Consider the following 22,357-nt stretch of genomic DNA (forward strand, 5'->3'; position numbering starts at 1 on the left):
GAAGCAGGGGGAAGGATGAGCCAGTGGCTTGGAGGATGGCATCGCTGAGGATGGCCAAGCCCCATGCCCTGCGAGGTCAGTTGGGAAAAAGAAGCAGCCTCTGGCCCACCCCCCTGTACAGGTTGCCGGCCTCCTTAAACATGCTGTCACCAGAGCCCTCCTGGTCCACCTGGGAGCGTGCCAGGGACTCCCGGGAGGTGTCTGGCTGGGACAGCAAGGGAACTGGTGGCAAAGCCTCTCTCCACATCCTCTTCTCCAGGACGCCTGGCCTCAGGCTGCCTTCTCTGGGCCTCCCACCAGGGGGGACCCCATGGCATTCATCTGGGAAGCCAGCAGATACACAAACCAGGGAAGGCACGACAGGTTAGGGAGAATGGGGGATGACAAGATGAGCTGAGCCCAGAAAGGAAGAATCTTCCTGGAGAGCCAGCTTCTGGCTCTATCTGCTACCTCCTCAACAACAGCCAGGTGGTAGATGCAGCCTTGACTCTGATGGGGGAGGGGGAGCAGGAAGGAAGATTGCTTGGTCTTAGGGCCCTTCCCCCAGTCATGTATGTATTTACCTTGAAGCCCCTTACTCTCCAGTCCTACCTCTCTGCTCTCTCCTCCCGAGGAGGCCACCACCCACCCACCATCAGGAACCTCCTTAGGGCCCCTGCTAAGAGGAACCCTGGAAGAACACTCCTTAAGGCCCTCACTGGGACCCAGCTCCTTCCATGAGCCCCTTCCACTGTGCATTTTCTCCGGCACTACTCACCCCGGGTCCGCCCCCATCCCTGTCTGTTTGTCTTTTTACCTTAAGGGCCTAGAGTCTCTACCCAGCATGGCCACTGCCACTCATCTTGGCCTCCTTTGTGAAGGGCATCCGTTCTCACCCAGGGCACAAGACTGGGGTCCCTGATCATGCAGGGTCTGGGGCAAACGGCACTGTGGTTCTCCATCTCCCCTTACAGCCCTCATTCAAGCCACGTGACCACAGGCGATAATGGATCCCCCAGGCAACTATAAAAAGGGGAAGCAGAGTAGATTAAAAAAAAAAAAGGACAGCAGGTGGGGGAGGTGAGTGAGGAAGGGAGAAGAGAGGAGGCCTGTTGCCAGGCAATCAGGCCTCACTCAAGGGCTTCCCAGGCTGTTTGCATATCAATGAGCTTCCCATATTTAGCACCAGGGTTGGGGGGCCCACCCCCTGTGTTCCCTCCAAACCTTTCACATCCACTCCTCTCGGCTGTCAAGTCACCTGTGGTTGCCACCCAGACATTACCAGGCCTCCCATCTTTCAGATTGCAGCCCAGCTGAGGCCCTGAGGGCTTTGGAAAGAGCAGAGCACCCACTGTTGGACGACCACACACAGGGTGCACTCTGCCCTCCCAGCCCCACTCCAGGCCACTGCCAACTGAATGCCAAGTGCCTGCCCTCAGGCAGTGGGGCTGGGTCCCCAGGAAGCTGTAAGGGGCAGGCAGGGTTTACAAGACGCCCCACACAACCACTGGGACAGTCTGGAAAGCTCCTTGGAAGTTCTTAGTGAATGGAGGCCAATGAACACAGACAGAGGAGTGGACACCCACCCATGACGGCTCTGACACCCCTGTGCACCTGCTCTGCTTCATATCTGTGCACACGGGTGGGCTGGGTCCCCGTAGAGCTGAGGGAGCTGCCATCAGGGGCCCATGACCCAGGCGGGGTGGCTCCGAGGCTGGGGTTCAGCAGCACACTCATGCCCACCGAGCTGGAGGGAGGGCTGCCCCAGGCCTTGGAGGTGCTGGCCCCAGAAACAAAGTGACTTGCCATTAATCATCCACTTATACTCCCTGAGCTGACCTGCATCTTAATGAAGGATTCTGGAGCAGGAGCTGGGAGGCTGGGGCCCCAGGTGTATCCCCAGAGCCAAGTTCAGGGAAGGGAAGACAGGGAGGAGCTGGGAGGGGAGGGGAAGCTGGCTGTGACAAGAACCAGCAAATGATAGAATGTTCCACCTGGCCTGTACCTTCAAAGCCACAAACTCCAGAGGCTTCATTTGCATGTGAGAAAAGAGGAGACTGGGGAGATCTGTAAGAGGGACACGTAGGAAAAGAAGAGAGAAAAGAGAAGGGAGAGGAGGGAAGATAAGGAAGAAATGAGGAAGGAAGAAAAACTAGGTTGAGAATTGGGACTGAGGCCAAGCACTGCCGGAGGAGCAGACGGACCACCAGGCCAAATGGGGCTCAGCTTTACACCTGCCAGGTGGCCCACGTCCCTGGCCCCCTCCCCAGGAACAGCCTACTGGACACGTGCACATGGGCCTCTCCTCTGCCCGGGGTCTGGATCCCCAGGAGCTGGGGCTCAGGGTGAGATGCTGGGAGCCTCCCAAGGGGCGTCAGCTCCTAAGGCCCTGCTTTCCCCTCGCTCTCCCCTTGGTTAATGAACACATCTCCCTTTTCTCTAATTAGGTGGAACAAACAACTTGAACCAGAATTTTTATTTCCCAGAAAAGCACATGCCCGGACACAGTAAATATGTCATTAATCATCATTCTGAGGCACAGGAGCACCCTGGGTGCTGAGAGGAAGGGAGGCAGTCAGAGGACCTAATTAGGAGCTCAGGCGTCCCTGCTCGCCTCCTGCCAGCACCCCAGCAGCCCCGTTCCCTTCCACCAGGTGAGAGCAGATCAATTGGAGAGGTTCCCTGAGTCAAGCCTAATGTTAGCACCATGTAAAAGTAAAGGAGAGGGGATGAGGAAGAACAACACCCACCTCCCTCCCCACCTCCCCCCTGCCTCCACCCTACCCAGGTCTTATTTCCATCCAGGAAATTGTTCTTATTATCCCTTGGCTATTTATTGACGCATGTAGTCTGCTGAAGAGAACATTACTGGGGTGTGGCCGAAGCTCCCTCTGCTCTGACTTGGCTTGAGGCTAAACTGCTCTCCCCTCACCCCTGTTTTGCTGGCCTCTAGTTTAGTGCCCTGGCCCTGAGGCTGATCTGCAGACCTTTCTCCCACTGGCTACCCATACTCACCCCTTGGCTTGCTGGGACTGACCACATACTCCCCCCAGCCCTCCTCCAGAACCCCTCTGCCCAGGGCTGAGACCACCACCCCACATCGTGGAAATGAATGCACTGTGAGGCCTCAAGCCACGGGAGCCTGCCCAGGCCCAGGTGGTTCTAGAACATGCTGGAGAAATAATCCAGACCACTGCCCTGCTGTGGATCTCTCTGCCATATCAGAATCTGGCTTTGTCTAAAGCTGAATGTGCTGTTCTAGACAGAGGCTCGGGTCATGTTCCCCTGGGGCTGGAGGCCACAAACTATGCCCCATGCCGAGAAGGATCCCCCAGAACTGAGGACCCAGAGTGCAGATTCCAGCAGCCTATATGCTGTTAAAAAACAAAATTCAACTAAGTAAATTTGAAGATCTAATTGTCTTTAATAAACAATTCATGAATCAGGAAGCATCTCATCTAGGAAGTGGAAAGGAGGTCTACAAAATTGGAGGTTTTTAAAGGCAGTGAAGGGGCAGAGAAAAAAGAAATGATTAGCAAGGGATGCATTATGTCAGGCAAGGTCACTCTTCTGGGGGCACCGAGAGATCACCTCCTCCTGCGAACCAAGAATGTCTAGGTGGGCTGATTAAATGTCACATTCCAGGGGAGGGAAGGCAGGGCTGAGCTTTGAAACTGCATTAGGTTAGGTGTTAAGTCCTTGCTGATGTGGGGCCCTTAACATAAGTGACTCCATTTTGGGCCTGTTTTCTCCTTTTCAACACTGCTGAGTAGCTCAATGAACTTAAAAGTCTGCTTAAGCCTTCAAACTGTTCCCACCTTTAAGTGAAAATCATACTACCACCATCTAGCTTTCAGGGAGCCATGGCATGAGGGTCCTAGGCTTCGAGGGGTGAGGAGTGTCCATTCTCAAGTGCAAATCCCAGCCCTCCCCCGCAAGTCCCTGACTCACTTTAAACAAAGTTTTCTACTAAATGGAGATAATGTCCCCTTCCTTTTGGGGTCTGGTGAGAACAGTGTCAGTGTTATCTTAAGGGACTTAAGAGAAGTAACGTCTATTCATCTATCCCATGGCCCTCAGCAAGTGAAAATAAGATGGTGTCCTGTACCCTTCTCTGGAGGGGTTAAGGAGCTTCCCAGGATCAGAAGTCTGTAGTACTGAGCAAGTCCAATCCCACCTTGGAAGTGGCTCCCCTGCCTGGCATAACTCCCAGTACCTTACCTTAGTAGATCACCGTGCGCTCAGGGTGCAGAGCACCAAACTGATGGGGGAGTGGCTGGAAAGGGGCGCAGCAGTGATGGCGGAACTAGCTATAACATGAGATCCTGGAAACAAAGGGATGGAAGGCAGGCGACCAAAAGGTTTTCAGACTTTGCATTTGTTCCCAAGGACTTCCCTAATGAAGCACCTCAACTGGTGCTTAAAACAACCAAATGTATTGTCTCTGGGTTGTGGAGGCCAAAAAGTCTGAAAGCAAGGTGTCAGTGGGCTGTGGTCCCTCCAGGGAGATCCCTTCCTTGCCTCGTCCACTCCCAGTGGCTCCCAGAGTCCCTTGGCTTGTGGCCACATCGCTCGGGCTCTGCCTGTCTTCAGGTGACCTTCCTCCTTTTTCCTTTCTGTGTGCTCTCCTCTTAGCCTAAGGATATTAGTCATTGAATTTACCCTCCCCCCAAATCCAGGATGATCTCATCTCAAGATCTTAACTAATTGGTGATTACTTAGCTCATCTCTGAAGACCCTATTTCCAAATAAGGTGTCATTCTGAGATTCGTGAGGGCATGGATTTGGTGGGGGGGACACCCTTCAGCTCACTGTAGGACTCTCGTACTTATCTCAACCTTAACTTGAAGTGTCAGTTTAATGGAGCTCTGTAGACTTTCCTGAGCTCACGTGTTTTCTCATCTGTCATGTGGAAGATAATGGCATCTGTCCTCCCTGTGGTTGGTTGGGGCTCTAGTGAGGTCAGGAAATGAAATGACTTGAAACATTGGAAGGGTTTACATGGAAAAAGTAATAAAATAGTGTGCACTGATTCTACCTGATCCCCATTCTAGCCCTGCCCTTACCCCATGCCCCAACTGCACACTCTTCTACAAGTGACATCACTGCCTGAGGTGTCACAGCACCGTCCACTGCTGGGCACATCTTAGAGCTGCCTGCAGACCCAGAGGCTCCCCCAGACACCAGAGGAGACCCACAGCCTGATTTCCTTTGGGCCAGCTTAGTTTCTTTTATGCTTTGGGGTATACAAGCCCAGGCTGATTTTCCCACATGATAGAAGACCTTCTAGGTTTTTTTTCTTCTGCAGCCCAGTGCTCCACTAACCACCCAGCTCTCCACAGAGACTTGCACCCCTGGGTGTCCTGACCTGAGGGCTCCTTCTACTTCAGTGAAGCTGGAGCACATCTTCCCCTCCCCACCCAGGACAACCCAGCCAAGTGACATGTGACCTTCTTTCCCTGCCCCCCACCCACCCACCCAGACCCTGCTTCGAGACGGCAAGCGTGAGAGCATCGTGAGCACCCTCTTCATCTCCCCTGGCGATGTGGAGAACGGGCAGAGTATCGTGTGCAGAGCCACCAACAAAGCCATCCCCGGTGGGAAGGAGACTTCAGTCACCATCGACATCCAGCGTGAGTACTGACTCAGCCCACCCAGCCAGGCCAGGCCTGGGACAAGAACCACACGGCACTCCCCCAGAGCATGGGCCAGGGGGAAAAGCCAGGCCTGGATAACCAGCTCCCTAGAGCCACACCCCAGCTTCTTCCTGCTCCCTTCCTGGGCGGTGTCTGAAGACACGAAAAGTGTCAGACAGCTCCCGGGACTGGCCTGGTTTGTATTTATGGGCACCCAAAGGTCTTGTCCTTCTTATTGTCACAGTGGTCCTGGAGTGGGTGAACAGCACATACCCTACAGGGGGTAAGGACCCAGGGGCCCGTCTCATGGAAGGGGCGGTCAAGGAGAGAAGAAGAGTAGTTATTCAGTCAATCTATATTTTCCAGGGTTTGTTTCATGTTTTTTAATGTTTTATTTATTTTTGAGAGAGAGAGAAAGTATGAGCAAGGGAGGGTCAGAGAGAGAGGGAGACACAGAATCCGAAGACAGGCTCTAGGCTCATGAGCTACCTGTCAGCACAGAGACTGACATGGGGCTCAAACCCACAAATTTCGAGATCGTGACCTGAGCCAAAGCCAGATGCTCAACTGGCACCCCAGGGTTGTTTCATCTTTACAACAACCATTTGAGTAGGTGTGACAGTGGCCCCTACGTAGGGAAACTGAGGCACCCAAACGTTGATCAGCTTGCCCAAGGCCGCATAGCTGTCAAACGTAGACAGCCTAGTGTTCCAGAGCCTGCACTGGTAACGCCTCCTCTACACTTCACACAGTGGACCCTCTGGGAGCATCTGTCCTCACACTTAATGTTAACAGCATTGAAGCATTCAACCTCCACAACGCCATATTCCAAAAGTCACCTAAAAAGACTCCTAATGGTCTCCTAAAATCTGCCTAATGTGCCTGTCAGCCCCAGAGAACAGCAAAAAAAAAAAATGTTCCACAAGGTGGCCCAGTGGACTTACTCCCAATACGGGACTCATTTAGGTCTGAGGTATCAGCTCTCAAAAGTTGACTTTACTTCTCTTAAATCCCCCTCCCTGCCAGGCAGCATGAGGCCACCATGTGCTGGGGGCTGTTTGGGTGCTAGGCTAGCGCTGCAGGCTGGCATTCATTTCCTTCTTATTATTTCATTCATTTTATACCAAATTCATTTAAAAACCCTTCCCAAGAACCCAGTTCCCCTAAGCCTTCTGGATTCTGTGCTCTAAACAGCTCCATAAACCAGGATCTGGAGTCCCGAGGGGCAGTGCCCATCTTGGGGGCCAGCAAGCTGAAGTCCCCACTCTGTGTGGAATCCTGGCCCTGCCACTAAGATCCCAAAAGGCAGAAGAAACGTTGTAACCCGCAGACAGGCTCACTCTAGAGACCCAGACCCAGCAGAGTTCTTGGAGAAGGCTTTATCTTCTCTACCTTCACTGGCTAGTAACCCCTACTCCCTCCTCACCGCCAGCTATTCTGTTCCTCATTTAATGAGAGCCAAGAACAGCGGGGCTCTTGCCAGACCTAGGACCAGGCTGATGGGAGGAAGATGCTCACTCAGAGGAGCCTGTAAATACAGGGTCTCTCTGCCCCAACCCTGGCTGTCCACACCCACCTGCTTCTTCCAAGCAGCAGCTGTAGGCCCAGCTCTTGAGAAAAAGCAAGATGCTCTGGGGATCAGGTGGTCCAGCATCCAAAAAGGCCCCACCCCCCATGGGCTGTGCGGGCCTAAGCTTGTCACTTTACTCCGAGGATACCAGTTCCTTGTCCTCTGACCGAATGATGTCTCGAGTTTCTTCTTGCCCTTTGATTGACCGTGATCAGAGCTCTCTTCAAACACAAGCCAGATCTGGAAGGAACGCAACATCCAAGCCTCCTGCTGCTGGGCTGCCGGATGTGCCCCCCAACAACCTGCTCAGGAGGCCCACGCCAGCTGAGGAACCCTGCTCCAAAGGAGCCAGCCGGCAGCCCCCCACAGCAGCACCTGGGCCCGGCAGGGGCACACCCGGCAGCAGCCACGCTCCCCTCCAGACCATTATCCATCACACCAGGAGAAGCTCTCCTGTCAACAAGAAAGTCGTCATCCTAACAACAGCCCACCAACTATTACTAATGCGCTCTAATGAGACGATCAATTCACTGGGGCGCACAGATGACAGTCTGCATCAGAGGCAGACGCCAGCCTTGCCGGGTCTCTATGCCCTGGCTGGCTCTCTTTCCAAGGACGCCTCAGCCACATGAGGCAGGAGGCATCAGGAATGAGATGGGAGAGTGGCCAAGGACTCAGGGGCCCAGTTCCTAGGTGGACCCTGTCTGAGGCAGGTCAGGGAAGTGGTTAAGGCCACAGCATTCTTCCTGGTTTGAACTCTGGCTCTTGCCACTGAACAATGTTGGCCTAGTTAGTTAACCTCTTTGTGCCTCAGTTTCCTCCTTTGTATGTGGTAATGGCAATGCTGACTTCATATGGTGGCCGTGAGGATCAAACTAAATCCTTCAGGTGACGTTTGGAGCACAGAACCAGGCATAGAGGGAGCACTCCGCTCCTGGGTGGTGTTCCCATGCACAGCGCCCCTCCCCCGGTGACAGGGAGAGGCCTCCGTCCATTTGTGCCCTCTCCCAAGGTGTTTGCACATGCCTGCCCAGCAAAAGTGTGTGCTCTCTCTGCCACCACCCCCGACTCCTTCCTCCTCTGTTTATCCATTTGTTCAGAAAGCATCCAGCTGTTTACTGTGGACACCATGGGCCGGATCAGAGCCGCCTCTGCAAACCTGCTCATTTTCTCACTCAACCAAGAAGCATCCAAACTCAGCAAAAGCGCATTTGTTGTTTGTTTCCCTTGGTCTTTATATGTTACCCAACGGAAGACAAAGCCCCCAGATTGAGTAATGGGAGAGAAAGCTTAACACCCCCAAAGTCTCGCTACATCTGGACGCTGCATCCAGCTGCCAAGTTTCAAATGAATGTGCTATAAAATCACTGAGTCATGGAGTTTCTCTCTTTTCCACCCCCTCCTCGATGTACTACGTCCCCCGAACACACACACACTCGCACACACGCACATACTCGCGCACAGGTTGCTGATGGAAACACTAACAGACTCTCAGCTGTAACATCTGTTCAATATGATCTCAGTTCCACCAGCTACATCAGAGCTGCCCTCCTGCAAGTTAATGCAGCCGACATTGCAAGTGGGATTAAAATCATGTTTAATAGTTGGATATGACATAAACTATTTATACCTCTGGAGCCTGCTAGACTCCTGAAAATTCATATCCTGCATATCTAGAAGAGAGGGATGGACAGAGGGACACAGGCACCTCAGGGTCTGGGGTGGAGGTGCAAGTGAGACTAGCAAGTGTCCAAGCCACCTAGGGACCCATTCTCTTGGGCCCCTTCAAGAAAGGGAGGTGGGTACTGAGGATTTTGCAGAGAATAAGAAGCTTCAGGAGACAGACGCGCACAGGATGAGCTCAGAATGTCAGGCACGCGATGGAGAAGGGGAGTGGGCAGCAGAAAGGGTCCGACCACAGGTACATGCTCCATTGCCCTGCCCCCAAGACTCATCACCCTATAAAGGACATCCAGGTAGAGAGGGGCCTCTTGGAACTACCCCCCAAGTCCGTGGCAGAGAGAGTCTAGATTCTAGATTCCACCCACCTGGCACCATCGCCTACTCAAACAAGAGCTGGATTGAGGGAACCCCACTCTACCTCCCAAGATTGACTTTCATAATGTGTGGACAAGGGCCAGCCATGCATTTAGGTCCAGATGGTGAGCACCAGATCCCTCTGCCTCAGGACATGCTTCTCCAACACATAGCAAGAGGCAAGCTCCTCCCTGGGTCTCCACATCTCTAGGGTGGTGCCGTCAGAGCCCTGCAGTACCCAGATTAGCTGGCCAGCCCTGCACACAAAGAAGGCCCCTAACTGCCGTGGCAAGGGGAGATGGCAGCCCTCAGCCCAGGCTGGGGGCTGACATGCAGCTGAGAGGCAGCAGCTGTAGGAACTACAGGCTTCTGGGGGGGTCTTAGCTCTCCTAGGAGGTGGGAGGAGAGCTCTCATGGCTAAGTCCCTGCCACACTCATCACCAGTTGAATTACGCTTTAAAAACAAAAATTGAGATCGTTGAAATACCTGTCACTTGGCTTGCAACTCTCCGTGAAAATTCTCTACTGCTGCAGTCGTGGATGCGTCCAGGACTGTGGTTGGCATCTGGAACTGGGGGCTCATCGGGGGAGATCGTGGTCCCGAGAACAGTCAGCCACCTGCTGCTCAGGAACCAGAGTTCTCTCTCCACCCCTGCCACACCTTTCAAGCCGGCTGCAGATACCAGTGCAGTCCTGTGGGCCGCCTCCCTGGCCCCAGCCCTGTGCAGGGCAGCAAGACCCAGCGTGAGCACCGGCAGGGCAAAGAGGGGCCCTGTGCTCAAATGATGCCCAACTCCGGTGTGGACTAGGCTCAGTTCCAGCCAGGGGGCTGTGCATGTGACTCTCTGAGGGTTCCAGAATCCCAGCTGTGGTCCCAAATAGAGGTTCAGGCCAGGCCAGTGGGAGCCCCCCCGCAGTGCCCTTCACATGCGCCTTAGAGGGGTCAGCATTTTTCTCAATGGTCTCAGAAATTGCTTTCTTCTTTTCCTGAAAATGGGCTGGACTGAACCCGTAGAGAGTTTGCATGTCCATCCGGCAGTTTGCTGTGCTCGGGGGTGAGAACCAGCCTAAAGATGCAGCCCAGGACACTGGCTGCATGGCGGGGACCTAGCTGCCTTCCTCACTCAACTCGGAGCTGAACCCCATGCACCATGACAAGAAGAAGAATGGGTGCTGGTCTCTGTTCCCACCTTTCCATCTCTCAGCGTCTTTCTTCCTGTCCCTTCTCTCTAGTTCTCATTACCATGTGGCTTTCTCCTCAACACCCTGTCACGTTCTGTCTGTCTGCTTCGTCTCCTCTGCTGTTTGCAATTTTAATCTGAAGTCTTTTTCTGATTATTGTTCCTATGTACACATCTGTCTCTCTGTGTGTCTCTCTCCATCTCTCTGCTCTCTGCTTCTGTTTGTCTCTTTTTCTTCTTCTTCCTCTGCATTTCTCAATCCCTCTCTGTCTCTCTCATCTCTTCTATGCCTCTCTTCTATGTTAGTACCTGCCTTCCTCCAATCCCTTCCGTCTCTGTGTCTCCGTTTCCTATCCCTCCCCACTCTCTACCTCCCCTTCCCTCCCTCTCTTTTTCACTCTCCTCTCTCTCTCCCTCCCCTTCTCTTCCTCCTCCCTCTCTACCTCCCTTCCCCCCAACTTCCCCTCCCTTTCCCTCCCCCCCTCTCCCACCATCCCTCTCTCTCTTACCTCCTCCTTTCTCTCTCTCTCTCCCTCCACCTCCTACCATTTAGCACATCAGAGCCTGCCATCCCTTCACATTGAAGGAGAAAGACTCTCGCCCCAGCCTGGGGAGCTGAGGGCTGGGTGACACCAGTCAGGGCCCCCGGCAGAGAAGATTAGGCTGATGAAAGGCGTAAATGCCACTTTCAAGTTAACAGATACCCCAGAACCTTTACACAAACAGATATGAAACAGACATTTCAAAGACAAGAAAAAAAACATGTATTTAAGTGGGGCTTAGTGTCCACCACCTCCCCGGGCACCCCCTGTACTCCCTTCTCCCACCCCAGACAGCTATGCTTCCTGGCTGGCTGTTCATTTAAGCACCAGGCTTTGAATCCACAGTGGGAGCCCAGACCCTATTTCCCAGGGCTGCTGGAACAAACACCTCCAGGGAGCAAAGGAGGCCCCTGCTCAGGGCCCCAACTTTCTGGGGCCCGCCAGGGAGGTGACCACTCACCAGACTCCCTGGCCTTTATCCCCCATGTCACCCTGGGCAACTTCCTGCCCCATCCCCCCCCCAAAAACCACGGGCACAGCTCCCCAGCCTGCAAAGGAATCTCTTCTCTCTGCAGACCCTCCGCTCGTCAACCTATCGGTGGAGCCACAGCCTGTGCTAGAGGACAACATCGTCACCTTCCACTGCTCCGCAAAGGCTAACCCGGCTGTCACCCAGTACAGGTAAGAGCCCTGCTGAGGGAGCACCCTGAGGAAGCAGGGGGCCACTGGGTCCCTCCACACCACTGCTACCCATCACAGGGAGTGTCGATTGTGTCCCTGGGCACTCAGCACACAGGTGTCCAGGTCCTTCTCCCTCCCCCGCACACCTGTCCATCCCTGGCCAGGTACATTTCTCCTTTCTTTCATGCACATACCTTCCACCAGACACAGGAGGTATTACCCCTTCTGTCTGGATAGCTTGTTTGTCCCTTCCTTTTGAAAAGAGGCAGAGAAGCTCAGAGGGGAAAAAAAGTTAAAACAACCAGGAGAAGCAGGAAGATTAGAACCCAGATTCTAGCCACGTGCTTACCCAAATGTTCACCTGCATGTGGTAAGATTTCTGGGGCAGCTGGCCCTGTCCAGCAGGCACCTAGGATCATCTGTGCCCATATCCCCTGCGCATCCCTTGCTCACAACACTGATAAAAGTACCACTGGTTTTTACAAGCTTATCTTTCCCTGTTGATGGAGCGTCTTGAAGGCAAGAACTGCAATTTAGCCGCTCATGGTGCTCAGCATGGAGCCCAGCGTGTGACATGTACCAGGCCCTTCATAACGCAGGCTGACTCGTCAGGGCACCTTCCTGCCTGCGCGTTGCCACCGCACAAGATTTCAAGAGATGGCGTGGCCTCGGAGATGCTCAAGGGCAGACGCAGAAACTCACCTCCTTTAGATGCCTTGTGGGACTCGCCGTGACCCTAACTCTGCCGGGTCCTTCCCCACCAGCCCAGACCTGATGGTCGAGTCCGGAATTCGTCTCTGCCGTGGAGATGGGTTATTAAGCTGCAGCATCAGTCGGTGCCAGGGGTGCTAATGGTCCCGGACTAGATAATCAGGCAGCCAGTGGGAGTGGAGGACAGGAAGACAAGAGGCGGTGCAGCCCACAGGGCACAATAAGAGGAAATGGGCCAAAGAGGCAGCTAGAGATTTAGGCTGGAAGGAAGGAGCATCTCCCTGCGGTGCAGATAATTAAACAACACTGGAACCAAAAACCAAGAAAGGCATGGAGTCTTTATCCTTGAGGATATGTTAGAAGAACCTGGAAACCATCTGTCCTGTCCAATTTAACCATTCACTGGGCTAGAGGCAGGAGAAGGATCGATCACTGGAGTTGTGCACCCCTGGAGGCCCGGGGGGCAGGTCTGGTTGGCCAGGGTCTAGCCAGGGTCCAGAAGTGAATTCAGATACAAAACAAAGACCCAAAGAGATTCCCTTTCTCTGGGCTTCCACCGTGCACCTGCAGGGCCTGGGCTCCTCTCTACAGGGTAGGCTTCTCTTTGCTGTCTGCTCCAGCTATGTGTATGCAATCTATAACCACTGGGCCCCATGAATGCCCTTGACCCCCACAGGCACCTGAGCAGACACACCTCACATCCACCCTCACAACCATCCCACGGATGCCCATGGGACCTGGGAGACCAGAGCATACAACTTCCATGTCTCTTCGCTGCCAGGCTCCAGGTCATCTGCTAGGTTCTGGAAGGGCTGGGCAGAAGGCAGGGCCATGCCCTAGGACCCAGCAATGTGCCACCCACTCCACCCCTGCTTTCTGACCCCCCAAGAAACCAGGCTGCTGGGCCTGATTCACAGGGGCACCACTCTCTAAAGGCAGAACACCAGTGATGGGGACGATAAGGTTGAAATCTCCATATGGAGAGGTGATCGTAAAGAAATGTGACAAGATATTAACAACTAGGGAATCTAAGTGAAGGGAATATCGCAGTCAATTGGTCTATGTTTGCAACTTTTCCAAAATTTTCAAAGTGATTTTTTTTGTGTGTATCTTTTTTGTCGTTTTTGTTTATTTTGAGAGCAAAGTATGAGTGGGGGAAGGGCAGAGAGAGGGAAAGAGAAAGAGAACCCCAAGCAGGGTCCTCACCAGCAGGCAGCTTAGAGCCCAAACGGAGGCTTAATCTCACGTACCACGAGATCATGAACTGAGCCAAGAGTCAGATGATTAACTAACTGACTGAGCCACCCAGGTGCCCCAAAAGTGTTGTTTATTTTTAAACTAAAAGGTTAAGAGATAAACAAACAGGCACAGAGCATGCAGGTTCCCTTGGCCTCCATCCTACCCTGCAGCTCCCGGGTCCCAGGAGACCGCTGGTTACAGAGGGGCAGCTGTGTGGTGCAGGGAGGGGCAGGCCTCTCTGCAGATGTTGACTGCCCCTCATGGCCCTCTGATTAGCCAAAGGCCCTGAAAACACGTTAGTTTGGACCACACTCCCTTCGGGACTCCAGAGACTTCCAGGGAACCCCTCGGACCACTAGGAAGATTCAGGTGAGGCGGAGAGGAGGAGAGAGGAAGAGGCAGCCCCGCCCTGCACCCACCCACGCTGGCTCCGCCCCCTGAGAGAGGGCTCGCCCAGCAGGCAGCCGGTCCTTCTAGATGTGGTGCTAGGATCCAAGAGGCAAAGCCTTAAACAAATCTCCTCACATAAGTACATTGATTTTTCCCAACTGACTCTGACAAGCCTGCAGGGATCTGTGTTTCTTTACTTCCATTCATCTTGATTGCTTCCTCCTGTTCTACTAAGAGGCTGTGATCTCAGAAATTAGAGATAGGCTTCCTCCTCCCCAACACCCAGAAAGGGGACACGAATGGGCAATGGGATCAGGTGCAACAGCCCGTCCTCCCTCTGCCAGGACCAGGAGCCCCAGGCGGCAGAACAGGCCCGAGCTCACCACGAATTGGGCTCCCCACCTGCGGCTGACATTGTACTCCAGGCTCTCCCATGCCCCCCACACCCGCGACAGGTACCAGGGAGGGGAGACGGCCACCTAGCAAGGAATTCAGGGCTATTTAAGAACCGCCTGTCAGCTGTGACAGCCAGGCCTCCTGATTCTGTGATATAAATAATTAATCCTCTTACATTTACTCCGGCCAAATTAGACATTGATTGGGAACAGCTTAATCTGACTCCTTCTCAGAGGGGGTGGGGGAGGCGGTAGGAACAACAGTGGAGGCAGGGGTGGGGTGGAGGGGAAGTGCACAGGATCCAACTGGAGGGAGGAGGAGGAGAAAGCAAAGCCAAAGAAAAGAGAGGAGAGGGGAGGGCTGAGATGCGGGCTTGCTCCTAGGTCACCCTTGACCCTGTGTCCAACCGCTTGAGGGAGTGGTTTGAGCTTCTGGAAGAAATCCTTACAGAGGGTTTTATTGGTATGGGAGTGGAATATAGAGGAAGGGAGGAAAAAAACTGACTGAGTCAGATAGGGGCAGGAGACTCCTGGGATGTCCCTAAAAGGCCTTGGTTTAGGGCCTCAAACAGTCCAGCCCCCACAGCCAGTTCCTGCCTGCAATCCTGGGAGGGGAGATCTAGGACATCCTCCTGCACCCCACTGTGCCTCTGAGCTAGGGCCAGGCCCTAGGGGTCTAAGGGCGGCTGCTGCATGGGGGGCCGGGCTTCCACAGCACCACCCAGCTGGGGACAAGGAAGCGCGGTCCCCCAGCTGTCATCCCATGGGACTCCAGGCCTGTGGGAGTCCCAGCAGTCTGAGCTCCTCAGGGCTAAGCAAGGGAAGGTTTCTCCCTCAGTGACTTATGCCCCAGAGAAGAGGAAAAAGCCCCATCTTCTCCAGGAACTCCAGTGGCAGAAGAGAACGGCCCAGCAGAACCAGCTGGCCATGGCCCACCTACCCCCAGCCAGAGGCAGGCCTGGGAGAGCAGGGGAGGCCCACGCTCCCCTCCTCCAGGTCCAGCCAGCTGCAGCCCCCCTCAGCCTCCCACGGCCTGCCCCCACGCCTCATTCAGCAGGGCGGAAGGAGCAAGAGATTGGATGTCGATCCCCAACCGTGTGTCTGGGACTGAATTCATCTGCCTCAGGCAGGGGCTGTGCCTGACTGTTAAGTCTGGTCATTAAATTAAAGTTAGAAATTGAAATGATTCATGAATAACTCATAATCGTTTGTTGGGAAGCTCCTTAAGCTCTTGGGGAGCTATGGTTTGCTCTGTTGTTAAACTATAATTGTTATTATTAATCATGTTCTTAATAATTATGTGATATTAACTCACGATAATAACCACATGGTGCCAGCCTGGGCGCTCCACACGATGCCAAGACATGGCCGTCTCTCGAGGCTGGCCGGGCGGACTGAGCATGAAGCCAAGGGAGGGACGGCAAGAGACGGGAAAGGCTCCAGGAACACGAGAGAGAGGGAAGGTGACGGCAGGGAGGCTGTGGTTACCGGGAGTCATGATCATGGGGTAACAGAGAAAAACACCCCCAAAATAGGCTTGAGTTAGAAAGAGCCTGGCTGGAGGTTCTGGGATTTTAAAAGTAAGTGTGGTCCACAACGGGGTTCAGCCAGGGGAAGCTGTGAACTCTCTCCCTGAGGAAAGAAAGGCTCACCCTCACACGCATACGCACCCCCGGGGACTCATGTCACTGCCTTAGCTGCCCAGTCACCAGACCAATGCAGTGATCACTGCCCCAGGTCCTGGACCAGGTCAAGCCCAGGGCTTTTCAGTCTCTCCCCTCCGGTGGGACCGAATGGCCGATGACAGATGTCAGCACAGCTTTCTTCCCGCCTCTCTTACCAAACTTGGATGGAGCCAAGGCCCTGAGGAGCGAAGCCAGGGTGGGCGAGTAGAGACTGGGTAGGAAAAAGAGCAAGTGTCATCACTGGGAAGGGAGAGAGGGCACCATGAGGGGACCCACCCTGCGGACAGGAGTCAAGACGGGAGAGGTAGAGAGCTGGCTGAGTGCCAAGAAGAGTCCTTAGGACTCCGGGCTGATCCCCTCCAGGAACTCCTCACCTTGTCTGGAAATCAAGTTTCTCTCTATGTGTGTGTGTGTGTGTGTGTGTGCACTGTGCAGGTGTGTGTGCCTATATGGGCACGTGCTATTAGACTTCAGCCTCCTTCTTTTCCAGCATGGACCCCAATAGACAGGGCCCTCAGTAGAGCTCAGAGCAGGATGGCCAAGCTGTCAGGGGACTCACAGGGGGTTAGCCATTTCCTAGCCAGCCAGATGGGCTGACCCACTGAGTAGCTCACCCCCCTTCCTCCAGAATCCCTCTGTGGAGATTCCTGTCCCCCCCGCACCATGGGACCCCTTGGGGGGCCTGCCCTGTGCCACCCTATGCCGCACCTCACTTTCCTAAGGGATGGGGTATCCAGCTCCCAGAGGGAAGCTCCCCGCTAGGTGGGAAGAGCACCCTGGCCAGAGGAAGTCCACAGCCGCGTGCGGGGCCTGTGTTGCAGGTGGGCCAAGAGGGGCCAGATCATCAAGGAAGCATCTGGAGAAGTGTACCGGACCACAGTGGACTACACGTACTTCTCAGAGCCCGTCTCCTGTGAGGTGACCAACGCCCTGGGCAGCACCAACATCAGCCGCACTGTGGATGTCTACTGTGAGTGCCGCCGCTCGGGGCTTCCCCGGGCCAGTGAGCCCTGGGGCATGGGGGTAGCTCTGCTCAGGGCCAGAGGGACTGTTCCTGGGCTCCATGAACACATATAACAACCCCTCACAAGCTCATAGTGCTCCCCACTTTAAGAAAAGCTTCCGCACATGGCATTTTGGGTTTACCTTGACCCTCATAGTAACCCAGGGAATTATTATTCCTGTTACTCAGATAAGGGGCTGGAGGCCCAAGGTCACTCAGTGAGTAAGTGGCAGAAGGAGAACTCGGGCTCTCTGGGAATCCACTGCCAGCCACAGACCCCACTGCCTCCTTTTAGAGACCCGAGTACACGTTCCTTCTGATGGCCTGGCCGGGACCCCCCGTGAACCAGCCCATCACTGTCTGGCAAGCCAGATGTGTTCACAGCAATAAGCATTAGCTCATCTATGGCACTTTATAGTTTTAAAGGCACTTTTACAAACTTTCTTATATCTTTCCCCGCCCTTGCCCCAGTGGCCCCAACAGAAAGTGCTATCACTCCCTTTTTACATCAAGGGACTAATCCGGATTCATGGATTCATGCTAACTCTGGATTCATGCTCTTCTGCTCCTCAAAGCAGCTAAGCGGCTCCCTGCACACCCTCCCTTCACTGCGCCTACAATTCCACCATTGCACCCACCCTGGGGACCAAGGCTCGGTCTACAGAAGGCTCTGGTTACGGGTGTTTTGCGGGAGGAGGCGGAGAGGAGCTCACCAGCACTTAGCAGGGGCCTGGGAAACCGGACCCAGCCCAGCTCCTCCCCGGAACGGAAGATAACCTGAGGGCCTGGGGGAGCCCAGAATGCGGAGAGAGGCCTGGCTTCCGCTACCTTGTGCTCCTTATCTCAGCGCCCCTTGGAAGACCGTGGGAGGTCTCTGGGAGCTGGGCCCGGTGCACAGGATAACTCAACTCCAGGTCACAAAACTGAAGCGTGGAGGAGGAGGGCAAGTGACCGAAGGCAGACACTTAAAAATCCCAACACCCAGGACTTCTGGGGCAGAAGGAGCTGCCCTCTGCCCATGTGCTGGGGCCGGAGGTACGGGCAGGACTTCCCAGAACCAGGACAAAGGGCAGGAGACAGGAGAGCCTGGAGGCAAATGGTGGCAGAAATGGGGCTCTTGCTCCCCATGGGTGGGCCCGAGGGAGGCCAGGTTGGAGGACCGGGGTCTCTTTCTCACTTGTGGCATCCCTCTCTTGGACCCCTCTTCTCAAGCTCCCAGCCCATCAAGAGCCTGTCTTCCCCTTGTCCCCTCACAGTTGGGCCCAGGATGACCACGGAGCCCCAGTCCCTGCTCGTGGATCTGGGCTCCGATGCCGTCTTCAGCTGCGCCTGGACAGGCAACCCATCCCTGACCATCGTCTGGATGAAGCGGGGTTCCGGTGTGGTAAGTCCTCAGACACAGACACATGGGGCCTCTGACCACGGGACCTGCCGTCACTCTTAGATGGGGGACATCAGCATCCAGGGTGAGCAGAAAGAGGAGAGGGACCCCCGATACCCACATGTACCCCTTCAGCCCTAAACACATTGAACCGTTGCAGTTTTGCCCTATCACAGACTCTATTAAAAAAAAAAAAGCAGGTGGGGGTGCCTGTGTGGCTCAGTCAGTTGAGCATCCGACTATTAATTTTGGCTCAGGTCACGATTCCATGGTTCTCAAGTTCAAGCCCCACATACAGCTCTGCATGGACAGTGCTGAGCCTATTGGGATTCTCTTTCTCCCCCTCTCCCTCTGCCCCTTCTCCAAATAAATAAATAAACTTAAAAAAAATAGGGGCACCTGGGTGGCTCAGTCAGTTCAGGGTCTGACTTCGGCTCAGGTCATGATCTCACAGTTCCTGAGTTCAAGCCCCGCATCAGGTTCTGTGCTGACAGCTCAGAGCCTGGAGCCTGCATCAGATTCTATGTCTCCACCTCTCTCTGCCACTCCACAGCTCATGCTCTGTCTCTCTCTGTCTCTCAATAATAAAGAAACGTCAAAAAAAATTTTTTTAAACTAAAAATAAATAAAAATAAAAAAATAAAAGCTGGTGGCCACCAATATGCTGGGAGTAAAAGTCTCTAGAAAGGCTTTTCACCTTTCCCTACATAAAGTGACCCTTTAGCTTCTGAGTTAAGTTTTGCCTTCTTCTTGTGTTCCTCTTTTAAAATATATGTGTTCTTTAGTGTGTGTGAGTTTGTCAGACGTCCCTCCCCTCAGGAGGACCAGCGAGAGCCTGGGGGGCGGGGAGGTGAAAGGAGAGGCAGACAGGAACTGACCTCTGTGTGGCCTACTCTCTGCCAGACACTGCACCATCCCGTGAGCATGACTGCCCCCATTAGAGAAATAAGGAAGGGGGCGCCTGGGTGGCTCAGTCAGTTAAGCGTCCGACTTGAGCTCAGGCCATGTTCTCATGGTTCATGAGTTCAAGCCCCGCCTTAGGCTCTGTGCTGACAGCTCGGAGCCTGGAGCCTGCTTCAGTTCTGTGTCTCCCTCTCTCTCTGCCCCTCCCCTGCTCACATTCTGTCTCTTTGTCTCTTAAAAATAAATAAACATTTAAAAATTTCTATTAAAAAAAAGAAATAAGGAAAGAGCATCAGACAGATATGTAGCTGCCGACAGCTACCCCCCTCATGGTCACTGCCAAAGTCAGGATTCCAACTCAGCTGATGCCAAAGTTTTTGGGTCACCCCAACCCCTAGCTCAAAAATTGGAAAAACAGATTCAGGCACCCCCAAACAAGTTCAGTGGGGCCAACCAGGTACAAGCTGGTGGGCAGCCCTGCCTGTGTGAGAAAGCCTCAGGACCCCAACCAGGAAGTGCCCCTCCCCCTTCCACACTCACCCCTCCCAGATGTGCCCAGCCATGCAGGGCTGCCGGCTGGTGTCTAACATCCTCAGTGACCTCGACACTGAGGCCTCCGTGCTGTGAACCTCCTCTGGACCGTTCAGTGGGCACCCCACGGCCTAGCCCGCCCCTGCTTCCCACTGAGATGCTGGATACCGGGTCACGTACAGCAGACCTGCCTCTCAGCCCTTCTGGTTCTGGGACACAGAGACAGCCAAGCTCCATTCTCTGTGTCTGATCCCCCCCCACCAAACTCTCCTAGGTCCTGAGCAACGAAAAGACACTGACCCTCAAAACCGTCCGTCAAGAGGATGCTGGGAAATATGTGTGCAGAGCTGTGGTGCCCCGGGTGGGAGCTGGAGAGCGAGAGGTGACTCTAACCGTGAATGGTAAGACCCTCACTCATGCCAGGGGGGTGGGAGGGAGCAGAGAGGGGCCCAAGGCATCTTGGTCCCAGGCATTGCCTCAGACGAACCGTTGCTGGTTCTGTACCTTGCTTCGACCTCTGACCCTGGATCCATAGCAATTCTGTCCACCTCTTTGAGTCCATGCCAAAGCCCAGCCCTGAGATGAGGAAGGACCTGGCTAATTGGGTCACCTTCCTCCTTTTTTGTTATTCCTAAGGGGCCAGCCCTAAGAGTGATAGCTAATGAATTTTATCCTGGCCAAGCAGAGAGGGTTTAGAAGATTACTAGGCAGTCAATTTAGATCCCATGTCTACCCTTTGACCTTGACCTTGGCCCTGCCTTGGGAATTTAAGGGAGCATCTCTGTGACTCCTGGTTGGCACCTTCCCATTGCATTATAGCTGCTTAAGCAGAGAAACCTGTCACAATTTCCACAAGACCAAGCATTCAGGGGGTCATCTTGAAGGCAAAGAACGTGTCTTATTACACAAAATAAAACCATTGCAGTGTGGTTTTCATATCTCTCCAAGAACACAGTTCGGGTTTCTGGGTGACTGGTAAATGATGCATTTAGGGGACAGCATGTCGAACCAGGCTTGGATGGTGGAGCGCAGAAGGTCACAGACAAGCTGGGTCAGACCCTAGGAGCCCTGTAGTACCAAGACGCAAATCCCACGTCCTGGCCATGATCCGTGCTTGGGCCATGGTGGAGAACCAAAGCTGCTGGTTTGAGAGAGCGAGAAAAGCTAAGGCCAAGTTCCTCTGGTGTTTCCAAGCTCCCTCACTCCACTGGGATTTTGGTTTCCCTTTTCACACCCCCTGGCCCCACATAGTCTGCCGCATGCCTCAGGTCAAAGTCCTGAGGCTCCGAGCCCCAGCCCCACACTCGCAGCGCCTCTGGGTCCTGATCCCAGGTCAGGGCCCTGAGGAGGGGCTGAGCCATGTTCTAGAAATCTGCCCCGTCGGCTTCTCTGCCCACAGGCAGCCTCATCTACTCTCCCCCTTGGCTGGCACACTAAGGCCAGCTCGGTGTCTCCACAGCCATCCTTGTCTGGCTTCCTCATTAGCCGGCCCCCCTCCATCTATTTCTTTTCCTCTCCTCCTCCCCAAAAGCCAGAGCAGCCCCAGAGGGAGGGTGAATCTGCTCAGATTCCGGGGGCACTCACAGGCCTCCTGTCCTGGGCAGAACCCTGACTCAGGAGTCTTCCTGCCTTCCTTCTGCGTCCCCAGGACGCCACCAATAAATTGGCTCTGCAGGGCTAAAAATAACAGCCTCTGATCGTGCCTCCGTATATCCATGGCAACGCAGGCTGCAGCCTTTTCCTGCTGCTCTGGTGTCTGACACTCAGGCACTAGGCCCCGGTGAAAGCAGCCGCGTCCCCCCTCCTCCTCCCCTGCCCTGCCCACTCTGGGTCCTGGCCCATGATTGTGGCCAATGGGCTGGGGACCCTCAGACTCCCACGTGGCCTCCAGGGTCCCCAAGCCTGAAGCTTTTAAAGGGACATCCTCACTTCCGGGAAAAATGGGGTGGATCCAGGAGGGTCGAACAACCCATGGTCCCTTTACACCTTCAGGCATTTCCCAACTGGGATTCAAAGTGGTTTCTTAAGGAGGAGGGGACCTTCAGGCATTTCCCAACTGGGATTCAAAGTGGTTTCTTAAGGAGGAGGGGACGCATACCTTGGAGGGACATTTGTCTTGGAAGGGACACCCCAGCCTGGGCCCTGGCACCTGCCCGGGGTTTAATCCGCACCTGCCAGGGATCATGTTCACACCCCTCCTCTGCCTCCAGTCCTGGCACCAGCTTCCCCGGGTCTCCAAGGAAGAGAGGTGCCCAGGGAATCAGAGCGAAGCAAAGAGGCTAGTCGCTTTCTGTGGAACGAGGGTCATCTCGCCCCGATGCCCGAAGATGGATTAAGCAGCCCAGGTGGAGGGGCCTGCCAGCCTGGCACAGGGGAGAGGAACTGTCTAGAGAACAGGTGCAGGGACCATGGGAGCCTGGACTGGGCTCAAGAGACCAGACACTATGAAAGGATCCAAAATGAGCTGGGGTTCTCCTCACCTCAGACCCCAGC

The 22,357-nt window shown here is 54.3% G+C and overlaps 1 protein-coding gene and 1 long non-coding RNA gene across 6 annotated transcripts in view; one reads left to right on the plus strand and one right to left on the minus strand.

Annotated features, from left to right (window-relative positions):
* The window catches only part of LOC115306117, a 30,109-nt gene extending 17,654 nt beyond the window's left edge, over nt 1-12,455 (minus strand). Inside the window, exon 1 of the long non-coding RNA XR_003915196.1 lies at nt 12,329-12,455. This is a non-coding gene — a long non-coding RNA (uncharacterized LOC115306117). The remainder of the gene's footprint in view (nt 1-12,328) is intronic.
* KIRREL3 (kirre like nephrin family adhesion molecule 3) overlaps nt 1-22,357 on the plus strand; it is a 548,409-nt gene that overhangs the window by 510,046 nt on the left and 16,006 nt on the right. For all 5 annotated transcript variants that reach the window (XM_029956333.1, XM_029956335.1, XM_029956336.1 and 2 more), the window contains exons 7-11: nt 5,462-5,612; nt 11,521-11,626; nt 16,868-17,016; nt 18,306-18,433; nt 20,139-20,265. In XM_029956333.1, the coding sequence (XP_029812193.1) occupies nt 5,462-5,612; nt 11,521-11,626; nt 16,868-17,016; nt 18,306-18,433; nt 20,139-20,265 (661 nt within the window). The remainder of the gene's footprint in view (nt 1-5,461; nt 5,613-11,520; nt 11,627-16,867; nt 17,017-18,305; nt 18,434-20,138; nt 20,266-22,357) is intronic.

Source organism: Suricata suricatta, chromosome 11 (genome assembly GCF_006229205.1).
Source record: "Suricata suricatta isolate VVHF042 chromosome 11, meerkat_22Aug2017_6uvM2_HiC, whole genome shotgun sequence".
Classification (NCBI taxonomy): Eukaryota; Metazoa; Chordata; class Mammalia; order Carnivora; family Herpestidae; genus Suricata; species Suricata suricatta.